The 20,743-nt window shown below is 31.3% G+C and overlaps 1 protein-coding gene across 6 annotated transcripts in view; it reads right to left on the bottom strand.

The window, feature by feature from the left end:
- Window positions 1-20,743, bottom strand: part of LOC122506549 — an 88,139-nt gene that overhangs the window by 29,748 nt on the left and 37,648 nt on the right. For all 6 annotated transcript variants that reach the window (XM_043618799.1, XM_043618800.1, XM_043618798.1 and 3 more), the window contains exons 3-4: window positions 5,951-6,438; window positions 5,466-5,700 (exon numbers count right to left, since the gene is read on the bottom strand). In XM_043618799.1, the coding sequence (XP_043474734.1) occupies window positions 5,466-5,700; window positions 5,951-6,438 (723 nt within the window). The remainder of the gene's footprint in view (window positions 1-5,465; window positions 5,701-5,950; window positions 6,439-20,743) is intronic.

Here is a 20,743-nt window from a genome sequence, read left to right on the forward strand (position 1 = left end):
TTTGAACAAAAGGGATTAATGAGGATTAATTTTTAAAACTCTGGTAATAATTTCGTACTTCCTCGAACCCAAGGAAAGTGATATCTTTGTTTAAATATTTAAGGTTTGGCGTACGATAGCGTAATTGAGGTCCAAGAGAATGATGACACTTTTGGGTCTTTTAGCTATACAGATAATTTTCCTTGAAACTGACTTTCTTAATTGATGTCTACTGAGATGAATCGATGACTGATTTTATCCCCTTTGAGAATTGAACTCTTTTTACTGTTTTTCAACTGACTGCTATTTTTTGAAAATTGTACTTTTGACTAACTTTGTTTTTTCTTCAAAGAAAGACGAAACAACAATAATTCGATTTAACGACGATAATAATAATGACACCAAGAAGGGATCGACGCATTGTACACTTTTGCTGTTGAAAGAAGACTGATCCGCTCCTGCCCTTTTAGGAAAATTATGGAACAATCTATAGCGCATCAAAATACAATAAAACTCAAGGACAACCAAACGAAGAATTAATGATAAAGATAAACATGTTTGCACACAATAATCAATAAGATTGACTCTGTTATATTTAATGTTTCAATATGCTTATCGCGTCAAAAGCTAATAAATTATCAACTTCGAAGAGTTAAAGTCGACAAATTTATAGCAACTGAAGAGTCAAGCTTTAACGATCGTATCGTCGCACACGTTACGACGTCAACTATGATTTAACGTCAGAGAGACTGTCGATCAACAATGAAAACACGGATTTTTATGGTGGACAATCTTCCACAGTGAGAGAAATTATGATTAAAGTTTCCCCCCTCATGTGAGAGGCTAACTGCTAGATTATAACAAGAATAGGAGACATTTCCTGGAATTTGTTTCTAAATGTACACCTGCAGTACACATGGTATAATATTATTTTACAAAACTGTAAACATCTTCAGCAGTAAAACTTTTGATAGCATCTTTCGACATACATACATGAGTCATAAGTCCACTCGAAGCTGGAGAGTAATAACAATTTTGCAGTAGTCCACAATGTTGATATCGAATTTCATGGTCTTCGTTCTATTATAGCTGAAGGTTATTATTGGTCAACTACGGAATTCGATGAACGGAACAATCATTTGAATATTTAATACTTTATGCACTCCTCAAGTTTAAAAAGTGAACTCGTAATATTAATTTCAAAAAATAGAAGACCGAAAATTCTTTTATAAACTAACAGAATACTGACACTAACGACAAACTTACATATATGAAATATTTTTAATGATTGAATGAATCTTCTTTATACGTAATTTTTTTCGTTCTCTACTTCCATTTTTTCCTCATTGAACAGTTTCTTCTTACTACACCAGTTTCTGTTCGTTTAGTTTTATCCCTTTTTCAAGCCGATAACGAGAGCCGCATAAAAAGAAAAAAGAATGGTTCGAAGTAAAAAGGTGGCAACTACATTGACCCAATGGCGTTAGTAAAAAGGTAATCACTAAGAAATCAGAAGATGTAATCATTCGATAGAAATAAATTGCTGCACTTGGATTAATATTAGCACTCTCTGCAAATTCTGTTATAATTTAAAGAACTATTTCACTCATTTTTACCGTTTATAACTAAAGTAAAAAAAAATACGTTAATTATAAAAATAAGCAAAATTTAACAAATGTAAATATACATTTTAATTGTTATTAAAAACTTGAATAAAAAAGTGGAAGAAGTGTTCTGATTTAATATCTGAAAATGGTTATGAAAACTCAAGATTAACTTTTCGAACTTTCATTGTCAGAAAAAGTGTGCTACTAAAAAAATTATTATCCTTCAAGAGTATCTTTCGATAAATTATTTATCCTTTTTTTCCATCTCTGCTTATTGCACACAGTATTGAAATGTTTTATCATAAAACATGAATTTAATTTTGGGTAACTTTAAAGTTTTTGTGGTTTTTAAAAGAAACATTATTCAATGAACCCTTTACGAACCAATGAACCGATAACGGTAAATGCTTTGCATTTTTTTATGCTTTTTTTTCATAAATACTTCGATGTATCGATTCGTTCTAAAAGCGCTGAAGAATCACGATGTAACTACTTTTTATTTATTTAATTTCATGTAATATAATATTTATAATAATAATTTTATTTTTAATTAATTGACATATACTATCCGTTGATAATGTTCCATCCATGTAACAAAATTCTTTCTTTGAAACTCAAGACTTCTTTTACAGTTTGCGAACTTATGATCGACTTCTCCGCACCTGAAGCACGCAGTCGAAAAAATTTAAAACCAAAAAAAAAAAGTGGAAGATTTAAAATGATTGCGATGAATGTGTCGATAATCGAAGACAGCAATAAAGGTAATCCGTACAAAAAAGAAATTTCACTATAATTGCTCTGCAAGCGAAAGATAAGGATCTGATCACTAACCTCTCATCTCAAAGATTACAAGACGATAATCTATAGTTGAACCGAATAATCCGAAAATAATATCTTTATTTATTATCCACGACAACCAGACTCGAACTGAAAAATCCGTTAATTAGACAACCTGCTTCGGCCCTGTAAATGGGTCATGCGCGCACTGGTTCACCCATGTGGCATAATAATACTGAATCCACACTCAACCCCAAGTCTGACTAAAAGCTATCTCCTTCACCACGCAGTTTCCCCTCTGACGATATTTCTTGTTCGTACTTTTAGTTTTGAATGAATTTTCATTTTTCGACGGTAGATTCTACAGCTGAAGGTAAGTAAAGTTCCCTACTCTAAAATAACTATTTATTTCTATCGTGATGCATAAAATTTAAGGGAAAGTCAAAACTTTAAGGCCACCAGGATAAATAACAATCTCCAAAGTTATTCTACCAACTTGAAATTTGATCTTTAACAAATACAAACGCTTTCTTAACTAAGAAAAAACAATTCCATCTGAACGACCAAATAATATCTTCTACCCCCTTTTCTCTTTCTTCTTTTTTCGAATAACTCTGTGACAAAAACTGGAGGGGATGAGAATGGATTAAGAAGTTAAACGGACAGACGAAAGGGACAGTGTTCATTTAAAGGTTGAGCTGCTGACATGAGGGAAAATTTCTGATGTTTTTCATCGTGGAGTACTAACAGAAGGAGAATAATAATTTGATATGTTAATTTCTGCTGCTTGTAATTATGATTGCTCTTAAAAGCTGGGCTTCGGTCTCCTGCTGCTGATAAAACCTCTCCCTTTTTTCTTAAGGTAATCAACACTGAATCTGTTCAAATAAGACAACGAGGTAATACGACTCCGCTGAATAATCAATTTTACGTTTCATTTAAGAAATGTTTGTTGTGCCGTTTTTACCTCAGCCATATTTCATTTAAGAAGTTTTTGATTTTCTAATCCATCTTCATTGTTTGATATACAAAATAAATTTAAACATTAAATTATACTTGATTCTTTGTTATTTCATACACCACAAATGCGTTTCCCATTCGTCTGATTTCACTCTTTCGATTAAATAAAAAAAACAAAAGTTAAACTCGCTACCACATCCAGAAAGTAAATTAACTATGGAAATAATTATCCGACTTTTAAAATTACTAATTTGTACAGTATTCAAATATATTTTAAGTGCAATTTACAATTTAACCTCTTCTAATACGATCATTTAATATAATTCCATTTTCCCAGTCAATTATAAGCTCGTTCATATTCCATCGAAGTTTGAAATTTTAATACGTCACTATAAATTGTTTCAACGCTACCCTCCACAGTAGAATGTACTTCCGGTTTCAAGAGTACAGTCGAGTTCAAGCAAAGTTCCTCTAAAGTTCGAAACAAGTGATGATGAATCTGAGTTTCAATGGTTTTACCTTGTACGTAAGTTAATTCACAGAGTCAGAGAGGAATAAGTAACTTTTTGAATAAAACATTAAAATCAAGAAGGAGGTTTGCCAACCCCAAAAAGTATCTTACTTTACATTTTGGACTTATTAACAATAAAAATAAGTAAAAGGATGAAATTGAAATAATTTTTTCTCTAACAATAATTAGTTATGAATAAAATTATTAATAATAAATTTCTGTAGAATTTGAGTTGGAAAGAGAGTTGAGGAAGGAAAAGTGTCAGCTCATTTTTCAAATGTCCTCCTACGCGTAAAACCCATTAAAATGGGACGGACCCAAAATTCACCAATTGCGTCCTTTTTCTTAATTCATTTTCTCTCCATTTTCTTTTCTTAAACTAATTCTAAGATAGTCAACCTCTTTTTTCCTTTCTACAATATCTCCATCCTCAAATTTTCCTCCCTTAAAAAAACCCTAAAATTATTTAACTAAACCAAGAAATAAAAGAAGAAAGTGTTCATAAGCTATTGGATCTTTTTGGGACGTAACATTGGTAATGGTACATTGTAGCAAACTTCGCGAGACTTTAATATTTTTGAAAATTAACATGAGGATAAGGGTTCGGCTCACGACAGTCGACACAAGGGTTAATGAACGAAATCTTCACGTATCAAAAGATGATTTTACCTATAGTTTTAATTAAATGAGCAATTACAATATCATTGATAGACGAGACCAATAGATGAGATGGAGAAGATTGAGCAAACTTACCAAATGATGATCATTGAATAGCAGCGCAAATGTTCTCCTATAAATAATATTCCTAGTGATGGGAACAAACACAATAAAACAAAAATAATTAAAAAGTAAATATTTAATTAACTATAAAGCGCGTTACAACGATGCAAAAGGTTGCGTCGAAGTGCAATAAGCACACACATACATACATTCGTCTTTGGTCCGATGACACCTGAATTTATAATTCTTTTAACGACCGATGGTCGCAGTAGCTATTAGGCTAACACCTAGCGCGATAAATTGTGAATTGGAGAAACAATCAGAAAATGGCATATTTAAAGAAAAGTAAGAAAACGATTTGGATCGTTATAACATTCATGACAGTAAGTGCAGGAGTGGTCTCGTGATAACTAATGAATGTTAAATAGCAGATACTGTGATGAAAAACCAATAAAGAGGACTTTAAAGGTTGTCAGTATTAAACAAAGAATAACTAAATAAGTTAGAGAAGCGAAAACCTAAAGGGTAAACTTGTAAACATGAAACTAAAAACAATTATGAATTCCACAACACCAGTTGTATCTAAAAGTGCAAGTCTCCAATACCCACTTGGCAACAATGAAGTAAAACAAACTCTAAGTATGATTTCCCCACCTAAATGTTAATTAATGAAACTAATTGACAAAGGGGAACGTGTTGCCTCAAGAGGAGATGGTGAGCAGTTGGTCATCAAACTTAGGGTAAGCAAAAGTTAGTGGTCTGAATAATGGACAAACATTTGAGGACTTATTGTAGAGAATAGATGTACGTGTAGATTCAAGTGTCCTGATAGTTAATAATAGTTGAATAGCCGGAGGATGGTTCACATATTTATAAATTTAATTATTTTCCTAAAGCAATAAAATACCAACCTTGAATTACACGAACGCATTTAATTTTTCCAGGATATTTCCCAGGATAGCCGGGACTAAAGAATTCCTGTTTATCGCCGTCATCGACAAATTTTGAACACTCTTGATTTGTGTCTGTTTCCCTCATATGTCGACGAGGAAAACCAATCTCAGTTGAATGTACAGAAGTTGTAGGTAGATATCGACTTATCCAATGATCAAAGGACACTTTTGGTTGTAATGTCGAAGAAACAGACTGAAATTAAAATAGACTATATTGTATTTATTTAATTAGGTCACAAACTTTTCTTATAAAAACGCAACCGGATCATTAATGGCAATAGTTTTTTTAAAGAAATCTTTCCAAAAAGAATAACATAAGAATGTGTTCTTTTACCTAATTTGCATATCTACTCCTTTCATATAAGGATTATTAAAATGTTTAATGAACTTTACAATCAGCAGTGGTAAGATTCAATCATCAAGATTACTTCAAATAAACTTACCTTTAAGTCAGGAATTATTGAAGAATTGAGAGAATTTATTTCATTCGATGGCAATTCTGATGAAATTTGAAGAGTGGATGGATTTACTGAAAAGCTTTCAGTTTCTTTTTTGCCAAAAGAATTGGATGGCGTTGAAGACAAGCGGAAAATCCCGTGGACTTTAACATCAGTGACTAGTAAGTTCCTGTCACCTTTATTCCCTTCTGACACTGTTTGATGCCAAGGCTCTCTATCCTCAGTTGATGCAGTGACCATTGGAAATCCCAAATCCAATCGAGTGTCTAGACTAGAACTGTCAGTCAAATCGTTCTCGGTACTTGATTCAAAGTCGTCCATCTTGGCGCTTCCTTTACTTCTCGGGTCCACTGAATCTCCTGTAGGTAGAATAGTGGATACCACTTTCGAAGATCTACTGCTTCTCCGAATTTCAGAAAGTATCCATTTTGATTCTTCATTGGCAAGAGATGTCCTAGTGGACGATCCAGCAACTGAAATAAAAAATGTAAAAAGAATTTATTTGTTTGGATGGTAAAATTACTTAGATTATTTAATGACAAAAATCTCATAATGATTAATTGGTAATTCTGTATATCAGGGCTTTTTGGAATTGGAAATAATGATCATTTTACATTGCAAAGTTTAAATAAAGCTCAACTAATAATTTCGGGACTAAGTTTCATACTTAGTGAAAAGCTCACGAAGAAGATGAATTATAAATTTGCTTCAACATTTAGCAGACTTTATACTTTAAATCTTCCATTATTATCTTTACATTGTCACTAAAGTAGAATTCAAAATAGGTAAAGTAAAGGGAGAAAATAGGTATTTTTATCATATGCTTTTTTAAATAAATATCGTATTTGCCTTGCATATCAAAATGTTAGGATTAACAATAATTTTAAATATTCAGTCCGAGGGTTCACTAGGGTTTATAGTTAGGAATTTTAAGTTTTTATTTCCTCCATCTTAGTGCAAGTCTTACAGTCGAGAAATATTGTCATAACTACATTTTTTTCATTTATTAACGTATTAAAGCAATTCAAAAACTAAAAAAGAAATTTCTCATATTAAAAAAATGTGAAAAACCACTTGGCACTGTCTCCAACAAAGCTATTGTAAATTGAAAGCTTTAAATTCCAGGAGCACAGGCAAAAGCTCGAAATTCGTAAACCTGACGCCAGTCTCTGCTCTCTTGCTTCTCTCACACATTTTGTTCAACGATAAATCGAATTTGTGACGGTTGACATACGAGTGAAGTAGATTCCAACCGATCTGAAACTGGATTTGTCATTGTGTGCATTTATTGACGTAAATTTTGAATTCACTAAACATCAAATGATAGAGCACGTATCTTTATTAAAAATTAAAAATTCACTTTTATGATTTTCGTATATATATTTTTTTTTATTTTTTTTTGTAATTATACGTGTAATAGCCATCCCTTACTTTTCCACGAACCAGTAAGCTTCTGGCACGAAACGTTGCCAAGTTGCTATTTAATTCTTTATGCACAACATACTAGTGCATAGGTGCTCGTAAATCATGCTCCAAAGGAAGGAAAAAGCAACTTCCATTTTTAATAAAGAAGGGAAATTTTTTGAAAATTAGTAAAAAAAAAACTAGGAGCTGTACAAACAAGTGGATACTAAACAGTATTAGTGTTATTTCAATAAAAAAAATTTTTTAAACATCTGAAACGTTTTTAAAATATTTTAAAAATATTTTTAAAATATTTTTTAATTATTTCTTACATTAACAACAAAATTTTTGAAGTAAAAAGCAATGCCTAACTGCAATCTATTTCACACGTTTTACCAAACAGAAAAATTACATTATTCGTCGAAATATTTTTTAACATTCCACATACATTTGTATTTTGTTGTGTTTAACTTTTTTTCTGGCAAAAGTTCACCTTAACCACTGAAAAATGCGCTCTATACCTGAAAATTCGGCATTTTAGTATTCTCTACAATGGGGAAGCAGAATGTTTTGGTCAGACATGGGATGAATATTTAGTAGGAGAATCGCCCAAACAAAAGTTATCAATTTTTATATTTTTGTTATATAATTTTCTTATATTCATTTATTTATCTATTTTTAACAAACTAAGTAGACGAAAATATCATCAATTGACCCGCAATAACACATAAGTCCCCAATTGATAGTAATTATCGAACATGAAACAGAATAAAAAAATTGAAAGAGATTTTGGTTTTGGATCAGAGGAACTAAAAATTAGTGACTAATTCCCTAAAAGTGGACGGCGAGGAAGAGTCAAGATACCAGAATTTGGATGCAGAAAACTGTTCTTAAAGTCGAATTAGGCATATCAACAAAAACTCAAGTCAAGAAACAACTACAACTTTTATTTTATCAATAAAAGAACTTTATCATCAATATTCCCTCTTTCTTGTAATCCAATTAATTGAAATGTCATTAAATCAATTAAAATCCGTAGTAATAATAATTTTAATCAAATCTCCCTCGCATAGTATTACTTAGAGACGAAAAGTTTTTTCTTCAAACTTTACATTCTTGGCTGCTTCTTCTTTCTTTTCATCATTTGTCTTGCTGTATTTTTTCCTGCCCATGAAAAAGCGAGAAAAAGATCTTCACTTTCGCAAAAGCAATGAAGGAAAATTATACGAAACTTATCCTATAAACGATCATGTAGAGACATTTTCAATTTCTCTTCTTCTTCTTTTTTTATCTGCTGACGAAATTTATCCTCGAATTCAACAACTTAGATGATGAAATAGAAATTTAATTTAATGAAAACAATTGCAGAATAGATTTTTGAAATAATTTATTTAATAATGAATAATTAATAATGTTCAATGTTCCTCATTAAATTATTCTAAATACTATTTTCTAAAATAATTTTGCTATTATTCTCAGTTTTTTTTTATTATTTATATGAAAATCTATTCATGAATATTCCGGAGAAAGAATTTTTAAAGCCTTTATTATAGACTAACAATAGTTTCGAAAGAGGTTACGTTTTATATCCTATTGCGTTGGTTACGCTCTTCAGATTTTCAATACATGTCAAAAATATTGTTGAAGTTTTTTCCAATAAACTTTTATACTTTATCGAATGAAATACTTCTCTGATGATAGTTCAATTTTTACGCTTTTTAATGTATGGAGGTTAAAATAATTTCCTGATTATTGAAAATAAATTTTAAACAGAAACGTGATTAGAATTTTTCAAATATTGATGTTCTCGTACGCATTTAAAGTTTTAACTTGTTTTTCCAGAGGTGGTACTGGATGTTTTACGTTTATAATTAAAATTAGATTTCCTATTCACTTTTTTTTTTGATTCATCATCCTTTGAAGGATTTTCAGTTTTTATCGTTATTTTAACATTCTTCCGGATAACGCGCTTTTGAGTTTAAGACGAATGTCTAATATCTTATTTCCCCTCTGATAAAAACCAGGAATTTCGATTATTTCAACCAAACACTTTTTGGCGCTTAACATATAGCGTTCCTTGAAGATTCTTTAATCTTTGACTTAACTTTTATATTGAAATAAAGGAATTCACAAAAGCACAAGGTAAAAATTTTCAATACTGCTTGAATGTCTTTGAAAGAGGTGAGCATATCCCCTTGAAAAGAACGTAACTTGAAGACAATGGCAATCGCCACTCAGGCGACTTCCGATAAGAAGTGAATGAAGGCAATCATCTTGAACGAGTCATTTCTACAAGGATTATACGCTCCAGGGTAAAATTAACTGTTCTTACACCAACTTTCAAAGATGTTCTAACATCCTCTTAATTTTCAAGAACTTTTTTTTTTATTGAAATTATTTACAGTCAATTTGCATTTGAAAGTAAATATTGAAAGGTCATGCGTATCTAATAATTCAACTATGTCATACTGAACATAAAAATAAAATTTAAAAAAAAACTGTTCAAATAAAAATACGTGACCTATTTAGTACTTTATTAACAAAAAGAATTTTTCATATAAATTTCAATTTTCATACAGAAAGAATTTTTCTACAAAAATGAAACGTTGGTAATATTTCATTTGTATAGGAAAATTTTTGCAAAAACCGGATCGGGAAAAGAAAAAAAAGCTACATTAATTTTATTATGGAATGAAAAAGCAAATATGTATATGGTTGAGGACTGAATTTCCAACAAGAGTGAATGACAATCCCTTATATTCGATATGATATTTAAACAATTAATATTCCTACGAATGAGAACGAAAAGCGAAGCGAATAACGATAAATGATATCATTTACGTCACCAATCCCTTTTTTAAAGTACTGAATTCGAATTGATATGGACGGTTTTGAATTACAGAGTGGTCTTTTCATTTCATCAAAATTTAGACATTCTCAAATTTTTATGATCAATAGAAACTTTATGGTCTTGTAGACCATAATAGTAATTTTTATTCGCTTGAAAAGGAAAATTGTACAGCAAAAAATTTTGCTTTTGTAACGTCAACTAAATTCTATTTTTATATTCAACTTGTAATTTTTTTAGATTAAGGAACTCGTTTAATAAATTCTCCTGCTCATTAACCTAATGAATTACAAAAGAAAAAATATTTGTTTAAAAAAATCCCCTTAGTTTCTCATTTTCTCGTAAGAATAAAATACATTATCTAACTTAATGGTGTGTTGATTTTTTTTAAAAGAGAAAAAATTTCCTAAAGCAGAGATTATTATTCTTGCAGCAAGAAATAAATCAAGACTTGCCGCTAATTACCTTCGAACTTTTAAACACGTTTTAACACCTCGACATCATTACCTTCGTTTATAATTAATCACGATTAAAATACTCACAGTTCTTTCATCGTTTTTCATCACTAACAACAGCCTCCCAAACGAGTCTTGAAAAAGGCACGAATCGTTTACGTCAAGAATCGTTAGTACTTCCGTCAGTGATAAACTGCAGTCAAATAAAGTTCATGAACCTACTTGCCATAAACTTTAAGCAATAAGTGTCTGCATTAAATTTTTTTTTTAAAAACAAACAAAATATAAAATCTATGCAAATATTTTGTTCTTCTACTTGAGTGCATAAAGTTAATAATGTTCAACATTCCACATCCTAAAGGTACTTTTAAACAAGATTTGATGTCTTCGCTAGAATTCGTGCAATTCTTTGAAAGTAATATAGCGTAAGGAACTCGTCAACAATTTCTAGAAGTTTATATTACTTTTAGATTTGAAAATAAAATCGCCATTCCATACTCTTATATTACGAATAGAATTTCAATTACTTTAAAAGAAGTGAAAATATTGAAAGGGAAATTAATTAAAATTACTTCAACTTATGATCAACTTACGATGGTGAATAATATTTTGATACTATTTGTAATATTGAGTAAGTCCATATTATACGATCTTTGAAATTTTCTTCTTGGGGTTTCAACACAACTTTTGATATTTGTTTTCTGGAATGTAACTTAATGAATTGTAAAGTTAATTTTTATGAAACGTTAATAGACTTTTTCGTACAGCAACACTGCTATACGAGAAGGATTTTAAATATTTAATTAGTCTCTTCATTAATGTTAATTATTTGAGAATTTGTTACGGAGACGTGACGCTACTAATAATAATGTTAATCAAAACGGTATGACAACATTTCCATATATTAGATTGAAATTACTCTAAAATTAATTACTATATTAATGTTATTTATTAACTAATGAGAACAACTTCAGTTATTCGACAATGGTTATGTATTCGTTCCGGAGGATCAGCGTTCAAAGCGTATTTGCCCTAAGAGTTTAGGGGATTATGACAAACTATAAACTGTTCCTGATTGTAAATGAATTTTGTCTGTTTCTAAATTAACTGTTGCGAAGGTATTCTTGTAATGTTATTTCATATGATACCTGGACTATTACTGTCACTGTTCCAATAATCATCTTTTTGTTAGTACATCATAGTATAATTCATGCATTTCTTTTCGTGGATTCTGACTAACTGCCAACTGTTCCTGATTGTAAGTGAATTTTGTCTGTTTCTAAATTAACTGTTGCGAAGTATTCTTGTAATGTTATTTCATATGATGCTTAAACTATTACATCTTTCCATGAACCATAAACGTCACTATAGGATTCTCCATCACAATCTCCATCTTGATCAATTATTAGTTTATCTAATAAGGGAGAAGGAAAATATTACCTGGGTTCTCGGAGTTGATCCTCATTTGCAAATGCTAATTTTCAAGGGTTCGTATTGTTTGTGGTAATCCTTCGTAGGTATACAAGTGTAGGTTACTCGTAACATTATGTTTCATATTTCTTCGTTTTTTATCTCACGTACTTCGGTGTCCCCCTACAATTAATACTATGACTTTGTGCTGAATCAACTGTTGAATAATAAATCCCACACTTCTACTTCATAATCAACAACAGGTGAACCGTTTTGAGTAGCTTCCCCTGTGGTAGGATCTCGATAACTAAATTAAATCACAAGCTCATGAACTGGATCGTTTCCCTCGAACTCCCCACTAATTGTGTCATGCGTCTAAGCAATTTTTTCTATAGAATTAATTCTGTAAAAAGACTGTCTGGATGGAGTCTGACATCTGATCATTAAATACTCCTGATATGGTGACCAAACAGCGTGGCATTTCTGGTGACAAACCCCAAAATTATTAACGGATGAGAGGATAAGTTATAAGTGATTAAATATTCAAACTCGCCTTTTACAATATCCACGTTCCATTAACTAAATACTTCAAAATTAAAAGTAGTGATGAATGGAGAATGAAAAAAAAAATGAAATGGATTTGGTGAAGCGGTAATAAATCGGTTGTCGTAAGTGCTATAAAATCGGCAAAATGGCTGGTTCCGCCGGAGTACCGGAAAAAAGTAACATCCACTTTCTGTTTTCAGCGATTCTCACTTACACCACTCAGCTGAATTCTTTGGAAGCGGTTTAGCGGAAGCCATCGTTCTCTCTCTCTCTCTCTTCGTCTTTCTTTTGTTAGTGGAAAAGCATGCGTGGAGAAAAAAAAATAAAAGAAGGAAACAGAGAGAAAAATTGCTTCGTCTGTAACGCTCGTCCCCTCTCTACATCTATAAAAGCGTGCGTGTAATAACCGACTTCGGATTCGCGTCATAAATCCTGACTTATGGTTCATCTTTCATGTTGCATCTCACTGTTACGATTCTGATTCGCCCTTTATCCACTCTTCTAGAGTACCTCTTGTGAAAATACCAGAAATGGAAATCTGACTTTGTAAACATCCAAATACAATACGACAAAAATTCTACGCTCTTTCTCCCACTTTATCATAGGGTTTTTATTATACCCTTTTGACATGAAAATCATTAATTTTTTTTGCGAGAAAAAGTGTAACAGATTTATTTCCATAACAGTTTTTTAAAAATTTTTCTCTTAGGGTTATGACCTAGGCTCTCGTATATATATATATATATATATATATATATATATATATATATATATATATATATATATATATACATATATGAAATAAAGCTCGAAGTGTGAGATTATTAAATCTACTCGATGGAAAATTACATCTAGCAGAGTTCTCTTAATGTACCAAAGAAGATTTAAGATTATACCTTCTTACATCTACGACTAAATGCAGAGCCAAATCACATTAGGATAAAGATACGTAAATCTTTAATCTCGAACATTACTCGACATCTGAAGCGAAAGGATTACTGGAGAGTATTAAATCTTCTGAGAATATTTCATCTTATTCATATACTGTCTCGATAGCAAATCGGTTATGACTATTCTTGCATTCAATACAATTGTAAAAAATAATTATAACAAAAGTTTTGGTAACTAGGCTACTAATATTCGAATCAACATATTGTGGAGCAAAAAGAAGTCAAGTTTTGTTTTTGGTTTACAAACAATTTGACTTTTTCTTCACCTCTCTTTTATTTGCTACAATATTTAAAATTTCAGGAGAAAATTGTGTTTGCCAACATGTCCACAATTTCCTGAAAAGTCAGAGCATCTCGAATGTGAAACAAATGCTTTTTCCGCAAACAGTAGCAGAGACTAAAGAAGTAAGCGTATCTTAAAGTCAAAAGTTTTTAAGAAATCCAATATCATAAAAGATCAAGTTGAGTTGAATACGATACTGTTTTCGATGTGTTGGATATAACGTCACCTAGAAAGCTTCAGTCGGAATTTAAAAAGAAAATTGTATTTTTATCTAATGGATATTATCATCTCCTTCATCTAATGAAGACAAATCAATTGATAGGTATATTGCAACACCCATAAGACATATTAAAAAAACGTTTCCAAGATTTTTATTTTCGATTTTAATTTTAACAATAACATTTAAGTGAGAATTACTCATCAAATGCATTATTCCGGACCATTGTTTCTTTGTCCTCTGAATATACTCTTCAATATTAGTGTGTCCAACCCCAAAATTTACATTTCTAGATAGTCTAGTTTACATTCCACCAATTGTCTCAATGCACAAGCCCTTATAATCTATGAAAAGGAATATGCTTCAATGGCATGACCCCTTAAGTCTCTGAAATAACTTAGACAATAAGAAATAATATTTCTTCAATTTCAATTTTAAAATAAGTCAGCTACTTTTAGACTTAAACTTTGTCCTTTTTATTCAGATCCCACTTGACTATGGTTTGAATAGTGATATTGAAAAAATTTAAAAACCTTTTAGGAAACATAATAGTGGATCACGTATACTTTTCGAAGAGGTAAAAAATATCTGTAGCTCATTATTCAGAAACTATTCCAAGCATTCAAATAGTTATCCTAAATCTATAATATGGAAAATATTCATATTTTTTCAAGTGCATCACATGATCTGCAGTGATAAAGTTAAAATAAAAACAATAGGAAAAGAAAATTATGGATTTACTCATAAAACAAAAAAATAACCCGGACATACTTCCATGATTGTAAAATCATCAAAAATAGTGGAGAAAATATAAAATTGTCAAGTAGCTTTAGATAAAATCGAGGATAAAACTAGTGGTATTTCACAATATTTTTAATTATAATATTGTACATTGCACGGACGTGTTAAATTAAAAAAGCGATGAACATAATATTTACCCTGGCGAATATCCAATTAAACTAATTAATGATAATGATTTGTTTATATAAGGGACGGTTGAATCCACTAATAATTTCAAATACAGTTAGAGTAAAGTGATTAATTATTGCAAAATCTAATCACCAGTTCGGCTAAAGCAGTAATGCAAATCAGTATTTTGTGACTTGTTTCATAAGTAGCTTAATTATATTATCAAATACCATTACCTGTATTCATAGCAGTCAACAGAAGTTCCTCATATTCACGAAGATTAATTACAATTTCTTTTTGACTAAAAGTTATTCTTCTTTACGGAATTTACTTTTTTAATAAAAGTATTATTAAAAAAGTATATTACTCCTATTACAGTCTCATAAAAAAAACTCCTTTTACAATTCTTACATAATGCCGTTTTTTTATAAGACACTTTTATTTTCAACGCCATTGAAACTGACATTAATTATTGCTTTGATCATAAAATCAATACATCTTTGATCTTTTTCAGACAATTAATAATTATAAAGCTTTTGCTTCACATCTGATTACAAATTTAGAGTATCGGTAAACATTTTTGAGAAAAATTTCTAAATTATTTTTATATATAAAAAAAATTCCCTTTAGATTTATATCAAGTGTAAAATTGGATTTACTATTTTCTACTGATCGATGTAAAAGTGCATGCATTTGGTAGAATGTTACACCTTTATTGTGAGTTTAAAGAGATCAAGATTTTTTTTTTTTGCTTTCTTTTCTCCATCTCGTTTTTCTTTTCTTTCAGTTTTTTTTTGTGTCCCTTTTTTTATTTTCCATTGAGCGAAAAGACTACCAAGGAGTCCATTCGATATATAACAGCTCTTAACGTCAAAAGAATCAGAAAAATCTCTTGTGCCCGTGGGGCTTGCCTCTCTTATGCAATAAAAGGTAAGGAACCAAGAACGGAAAATAATAAAACATAAAAGAAAAACCTTCTCCTGGGGAATTTTAGAATATTTGTGATTTTATAACGCGCCACAAGAAACTATCATTTATTGAGAAGATAATATTAAAATTAAACTAAGAAAAATGTGCTTTTTCATCTTGTTGGGGGAGAAAGTGATAGGTGAAATATTGTGGAAAAATGGTTTATAGAGAAAATTGGACAAGATGGGAACATAAGATGGAAAAATAAAAAGAATTTTTGTAAGACTGAGTACATAAAAGGCAGAGTCAATGAAAATGGTGTGAAACAAATTTTATCCAATTTTCATGAAAGCATGGTTTCTTCTAGGTCGTGTTGCCTTTTACATTTATATATAAATATACCGTTAGTAATGGTGAAAGTAATATTTTAAAACTACTTACGAAATAATATTATCATATCTTTATGTAAATTTTTTGTTTTCGATACTTGACAGTATTCAATTTTGTCTGATTGTTTAGAAGAAAGAATTTTTATTAATTTTTGGTGTAAAGGATAATTTATAATCTCAAAATCACGAAGACCATTAGTTCTCGTCATAACGTATCAACTAATTGAATCTCTTACGTTTTGCCTTTGAACTATCTCAATGTTCGATTAAAGTTATTCACGTTCCTTTTTTTACTGGTTTTTGAAATCAGTTACAAAAATTAAATTTGATTTGCAGAGACAAACAAAGTGTTATCCAAGATTGAAAAATTCCTGGTAATGTACCCCTTTACGTCATAACGTGAAGTTCCCTTAAAAAATATTATCTTGATAAATAGAATAGAATAATATTATTACAGGCTACAAACCAAATGTTCCATAATGATATTGGAGACAATGGAAGAAACTGGAGAATCCACAGGGCAACTTAAAGCACGCAATCGATCTGTTTGCCGCCTTACCAACTGAACCTATATGGCCTTAAAACGCGCGTGTGGCTGACGTCTGGATTTACCTCCTTACAAAGTTTACTCAGTACAGTCTTATACTTTGCCTTTGCCTGATCGATAATGGCTTGTAGTTTCTTTAAACTGTCCTTTATCGTTCTGCTGACATCCTTTGAACGTCAAAAGTTTAATATTTCGTGCCCTTCATCCTCTATTTGAGGAAGCATTTCCCTCTCCTTCCATGATGATCTGTGGATACAACCTTTCTACGACGACCCGTAGTATTGCAAGAAATTGTGCGCCCCCACAATCCCTGTTCACTTGAGCACCGGTCGATGAACTGACTGTGAGATTTCCCGTTTCCGGCATGCTCACATGGGGTACTGAATCTGAATTTGGAGAATCCATTTATTCTTGTTGTTTGGTTGTCCTTTAGTAAAAAACCTCGCCACCACGACCAGATCTACCCATCATGTCCATGATGTGAATGATGGTTGGCAGTAGATACCCTATCATCATCCAGATGTTCTACGGATGTCCTAAGTACTAAGATATCTTAAGGAAATTCTAGGTACCCAACATATCCATGACATTGATGATATTTGGTAGTGGACACCATCTAAGGGGCTTTACATAAAATTAGTTTCTAGTTAGGGTACCCACGACATCGATGATGTTTGGTATTGGACAACCATCTAAAGGGCTTTACATAAAATTAGTGTCTAGTTAGGGTACTCACGACCCAACATATCCATGACATCGATGATGTTTGGTAGTGGACAACCATCTGAGGGATTTTACATAAAATTAATCTCCAGATTTTAGATCTGGCATCTTTATCAATTAGCAAGTTTTTCCCTTTTGCAAACTGTCTAATTACAATAAGCATTCATAACCATCTTCAAACATACCATTGTACAAAAGTTCCCTTCACTCATTCCTATGTCCCCACTGAAGATATACTGAACCACCACAAATTTTTACTGAATCATCTAAAATCAATCAAATGCCAATGTTCGACTGTCACCCTCACCAACTACATGTATACAATTTTACTTTTTTCCACTATTTGTAGACTGAATTCGAAAATAACTAAAAAAACCCCGTTTAATTGACAATCAAAGCAAATTTTTAATTCCTAGGAAAAATTTCAATTGGAGCTACACGAGAGAGAGAAAGAGAAAATGCCTTTAAATTTCCGTTCCACCTTAATTGCAGGGTAGTAACTGCAATATTTGAACGATGCAGTTTTCCGGTTGTAATTTTAGGGTATATGTAAGGGGTCGAAGAACAGTGCATAGAGTGTCGGTCATTTGTTTTAGGCGACAAAAACATGACCGCCTCTGCCATCACCTTCTGAATAAATAATCACCAGCCAACGCAAGCGCATACATATAGAGAACATCGCATCTAGCAAAAACTTGCAAAGATCATTATTCATCTCTGAGCAGTGACAGTTTGATTCTCCTCCAGCAAAGTAATTCACTCCAAACAAGCTAGTTAATTTAATTTCTTTTTATGAATTTATTATACTAGTTACAAAAATTTCTTTTTTAAATTAGTATAGCAAACTCCTAAAAAAAAGTGTCGGCAACATTATTATATACGATACAGTTTATACTTTACAAAAAAAATTAAAAATTCCCTTTTCTTTATTGACTCGAAATTTATTTCAGCTATATTTATATATTTATGAGAATTCCAAAAACGAGAATACCGACAGTTGAATGCAGATGTGCTTTTGTCTAATGTATGTGTGCTTTTCTTTACCCAACTCGCAGACCACAGAAACTCAAATATCCTTTAGAGCAAAAAGATATCTTTGTATATATGTGCTCTTTACAATAGGATTTCCGCAGTTGGTTTATTCCAAATCATGAATTTTCTAATGATATGGTAATCATTGTAGACAGAAACTTTTGTTCACTATATATATTTTTGTAAAAGATCTTCTGCAGATATTTTAAATCAAATATTGAATTTAATATTTTAATATTCTAATAAAAAATAAAAATTCGAAAGTAATGGTCATTAGAACATGAAGATTTACAAAATATTTGGCAGTATTGTTAAAATCATGTTTTTATCTTTATTGCATAATACTAAATAGAAATTTTCTCTCTTCCTCTATCTAACTTTTTACATAGGTGAAATATTACGACGCCCGTCGTGGTAAGTTTGGCTTTATGGCCGAGACGCTCGACACGGACATCCGGTGGAGGATTTTAAAGCGGCTGCTGCTACTCTCTTGTTCGCAGTTCCGCCACAATACCAAATTCCAAAGTCTTGTTCAGTCAAAAGTAAAAGTTTGCATTGACACTGACAAATATGGGTAAATTACATCAGCTTGAAATTATAACGTTTTATTTATTTAATACTTTCTCATTTACATCAACTCCACGCAATCCAAGGTATCTGTACGCAGATTTCCCAAAAAACCGTAGGAACAAAAAAATTTTTTTTTGGAAAGAAACACAATAAGACCTTCTAGTTAAAGGAAATTAAGTTGACTATCATTTTCCTTTGAAAACAAAGATCTCACTCCAACCTGAATATGCAAATTTAAAAATTTTACACTTGTGAATTCAAGATATGCACAAGTTGAAAGAAACTCCTCCAACAATGTATCGGATAAGTTTTTGAGAAAATTTTGCTATCTAAACTTTTGCCGAGAAGAATAAGTGTCAGGTCGAGAAAAATATTACTTTTCGATGGGTAAAATGAGGTGTGAATGTACCAACACGAAAAGAATTTAATACCTCAAATACAAACTCGAAGTTAACAACTCTGACGTGTAAAAACCGAGTGGACATTGGGGACTAAAGGATATCTAAAAGACATTCAAGAAGATAAAATAAAAGTAAATAAATATTCCATAGAATGATTGTAGTAGCAAGAATTAAAGAATGTGTTTTTTCCAACACTTTCAAAGTAAAATATTCCATGAGTGATTCCTAGAGATACGGACAGTAAGTGATATTGGAAATACAATCAAGTCACTGAAAACAGCGGGGACAATCATCTTTTTTTTCTCACTAAATCGTTATGGACATTATTGTCTTTTTCTACCATGCGATATTCTTGCGAAAATGGAAATAATTTGTCATTTGAAAGCACATAAGAATGAGGATGAGTGGAAAATCCTAAAGAGAATGAACAGCTGTACGTTATCGAGAGTTACTCTAATACAAGTGAAACAGGTGTGTCTTATCAAGGACAATGCCTGAGCTGCTCACCTGTTACGACAAATGCGACACATATATTTTGGGGATCTCGAAGTTTCGTTTCAAGCTTGCAAGGGAATAATGTGCGAGGGCTGCACTTCGCAGCACTAATTAACGTGCAACAACGCCAGTATCGTAAGTGCAATTTAGCCCAACTTCATTACCGAGCAACGAACCTTCTCGTGTAATCTGATTAGTCAGTTGTTATCCCTCTCTACCTTTTCTCCTGTGTCCATTGTTATTGTCGTTACTTACTTGGAGGAAGACCACCATGCGGACAACAGATGTCTACCTAAATTAGAATTAAAGACTTTTACTCCAGTATTTAATTATGTTTTACATACTCTGATTATTACGTTCTCCATTTTACAAACTTTAAAATTACTATGTTAACTTTTGAATTTATTTTATTTCAGATTCATTCGATCACTCACACGGAGAGAGCACCTTCAAATAGGAAAAGAAAAATGGTTTTGTAATTTATACAATCGAATTTATATTAAAGTGGAAGAAGCAATTTTTTATTCGCATGTAATTTTTAAATTCAATTACAATAATCGATGCAATAATAACGAAGTAATTATCATCAAAACGATATTATAATTAGTCCTCTAACGATTGTAAATGAAATGCAATTCAGCTTATCGAAAGAATTAATTGCAACTAAGTGAATGTTAAAGCATAATATAT

Source organism: Leptopilina heterotoma, unplaced genomic scaffold, assembly GCF_015476425.1.
Source record: "Leptopilina heterotoma isolate Lh14 unplaced genomic scaffold, ASM1547642v1 Lhet_42, whole genome shotgun sequence".
NCBI classification, from domain to species: domain Eukaryota; kingdom Metazoa; phylum Arthropoda; class Insecta; order Hymenoptera; family Figitidae; genus Leptopilina; species Leptopilina heterotoma.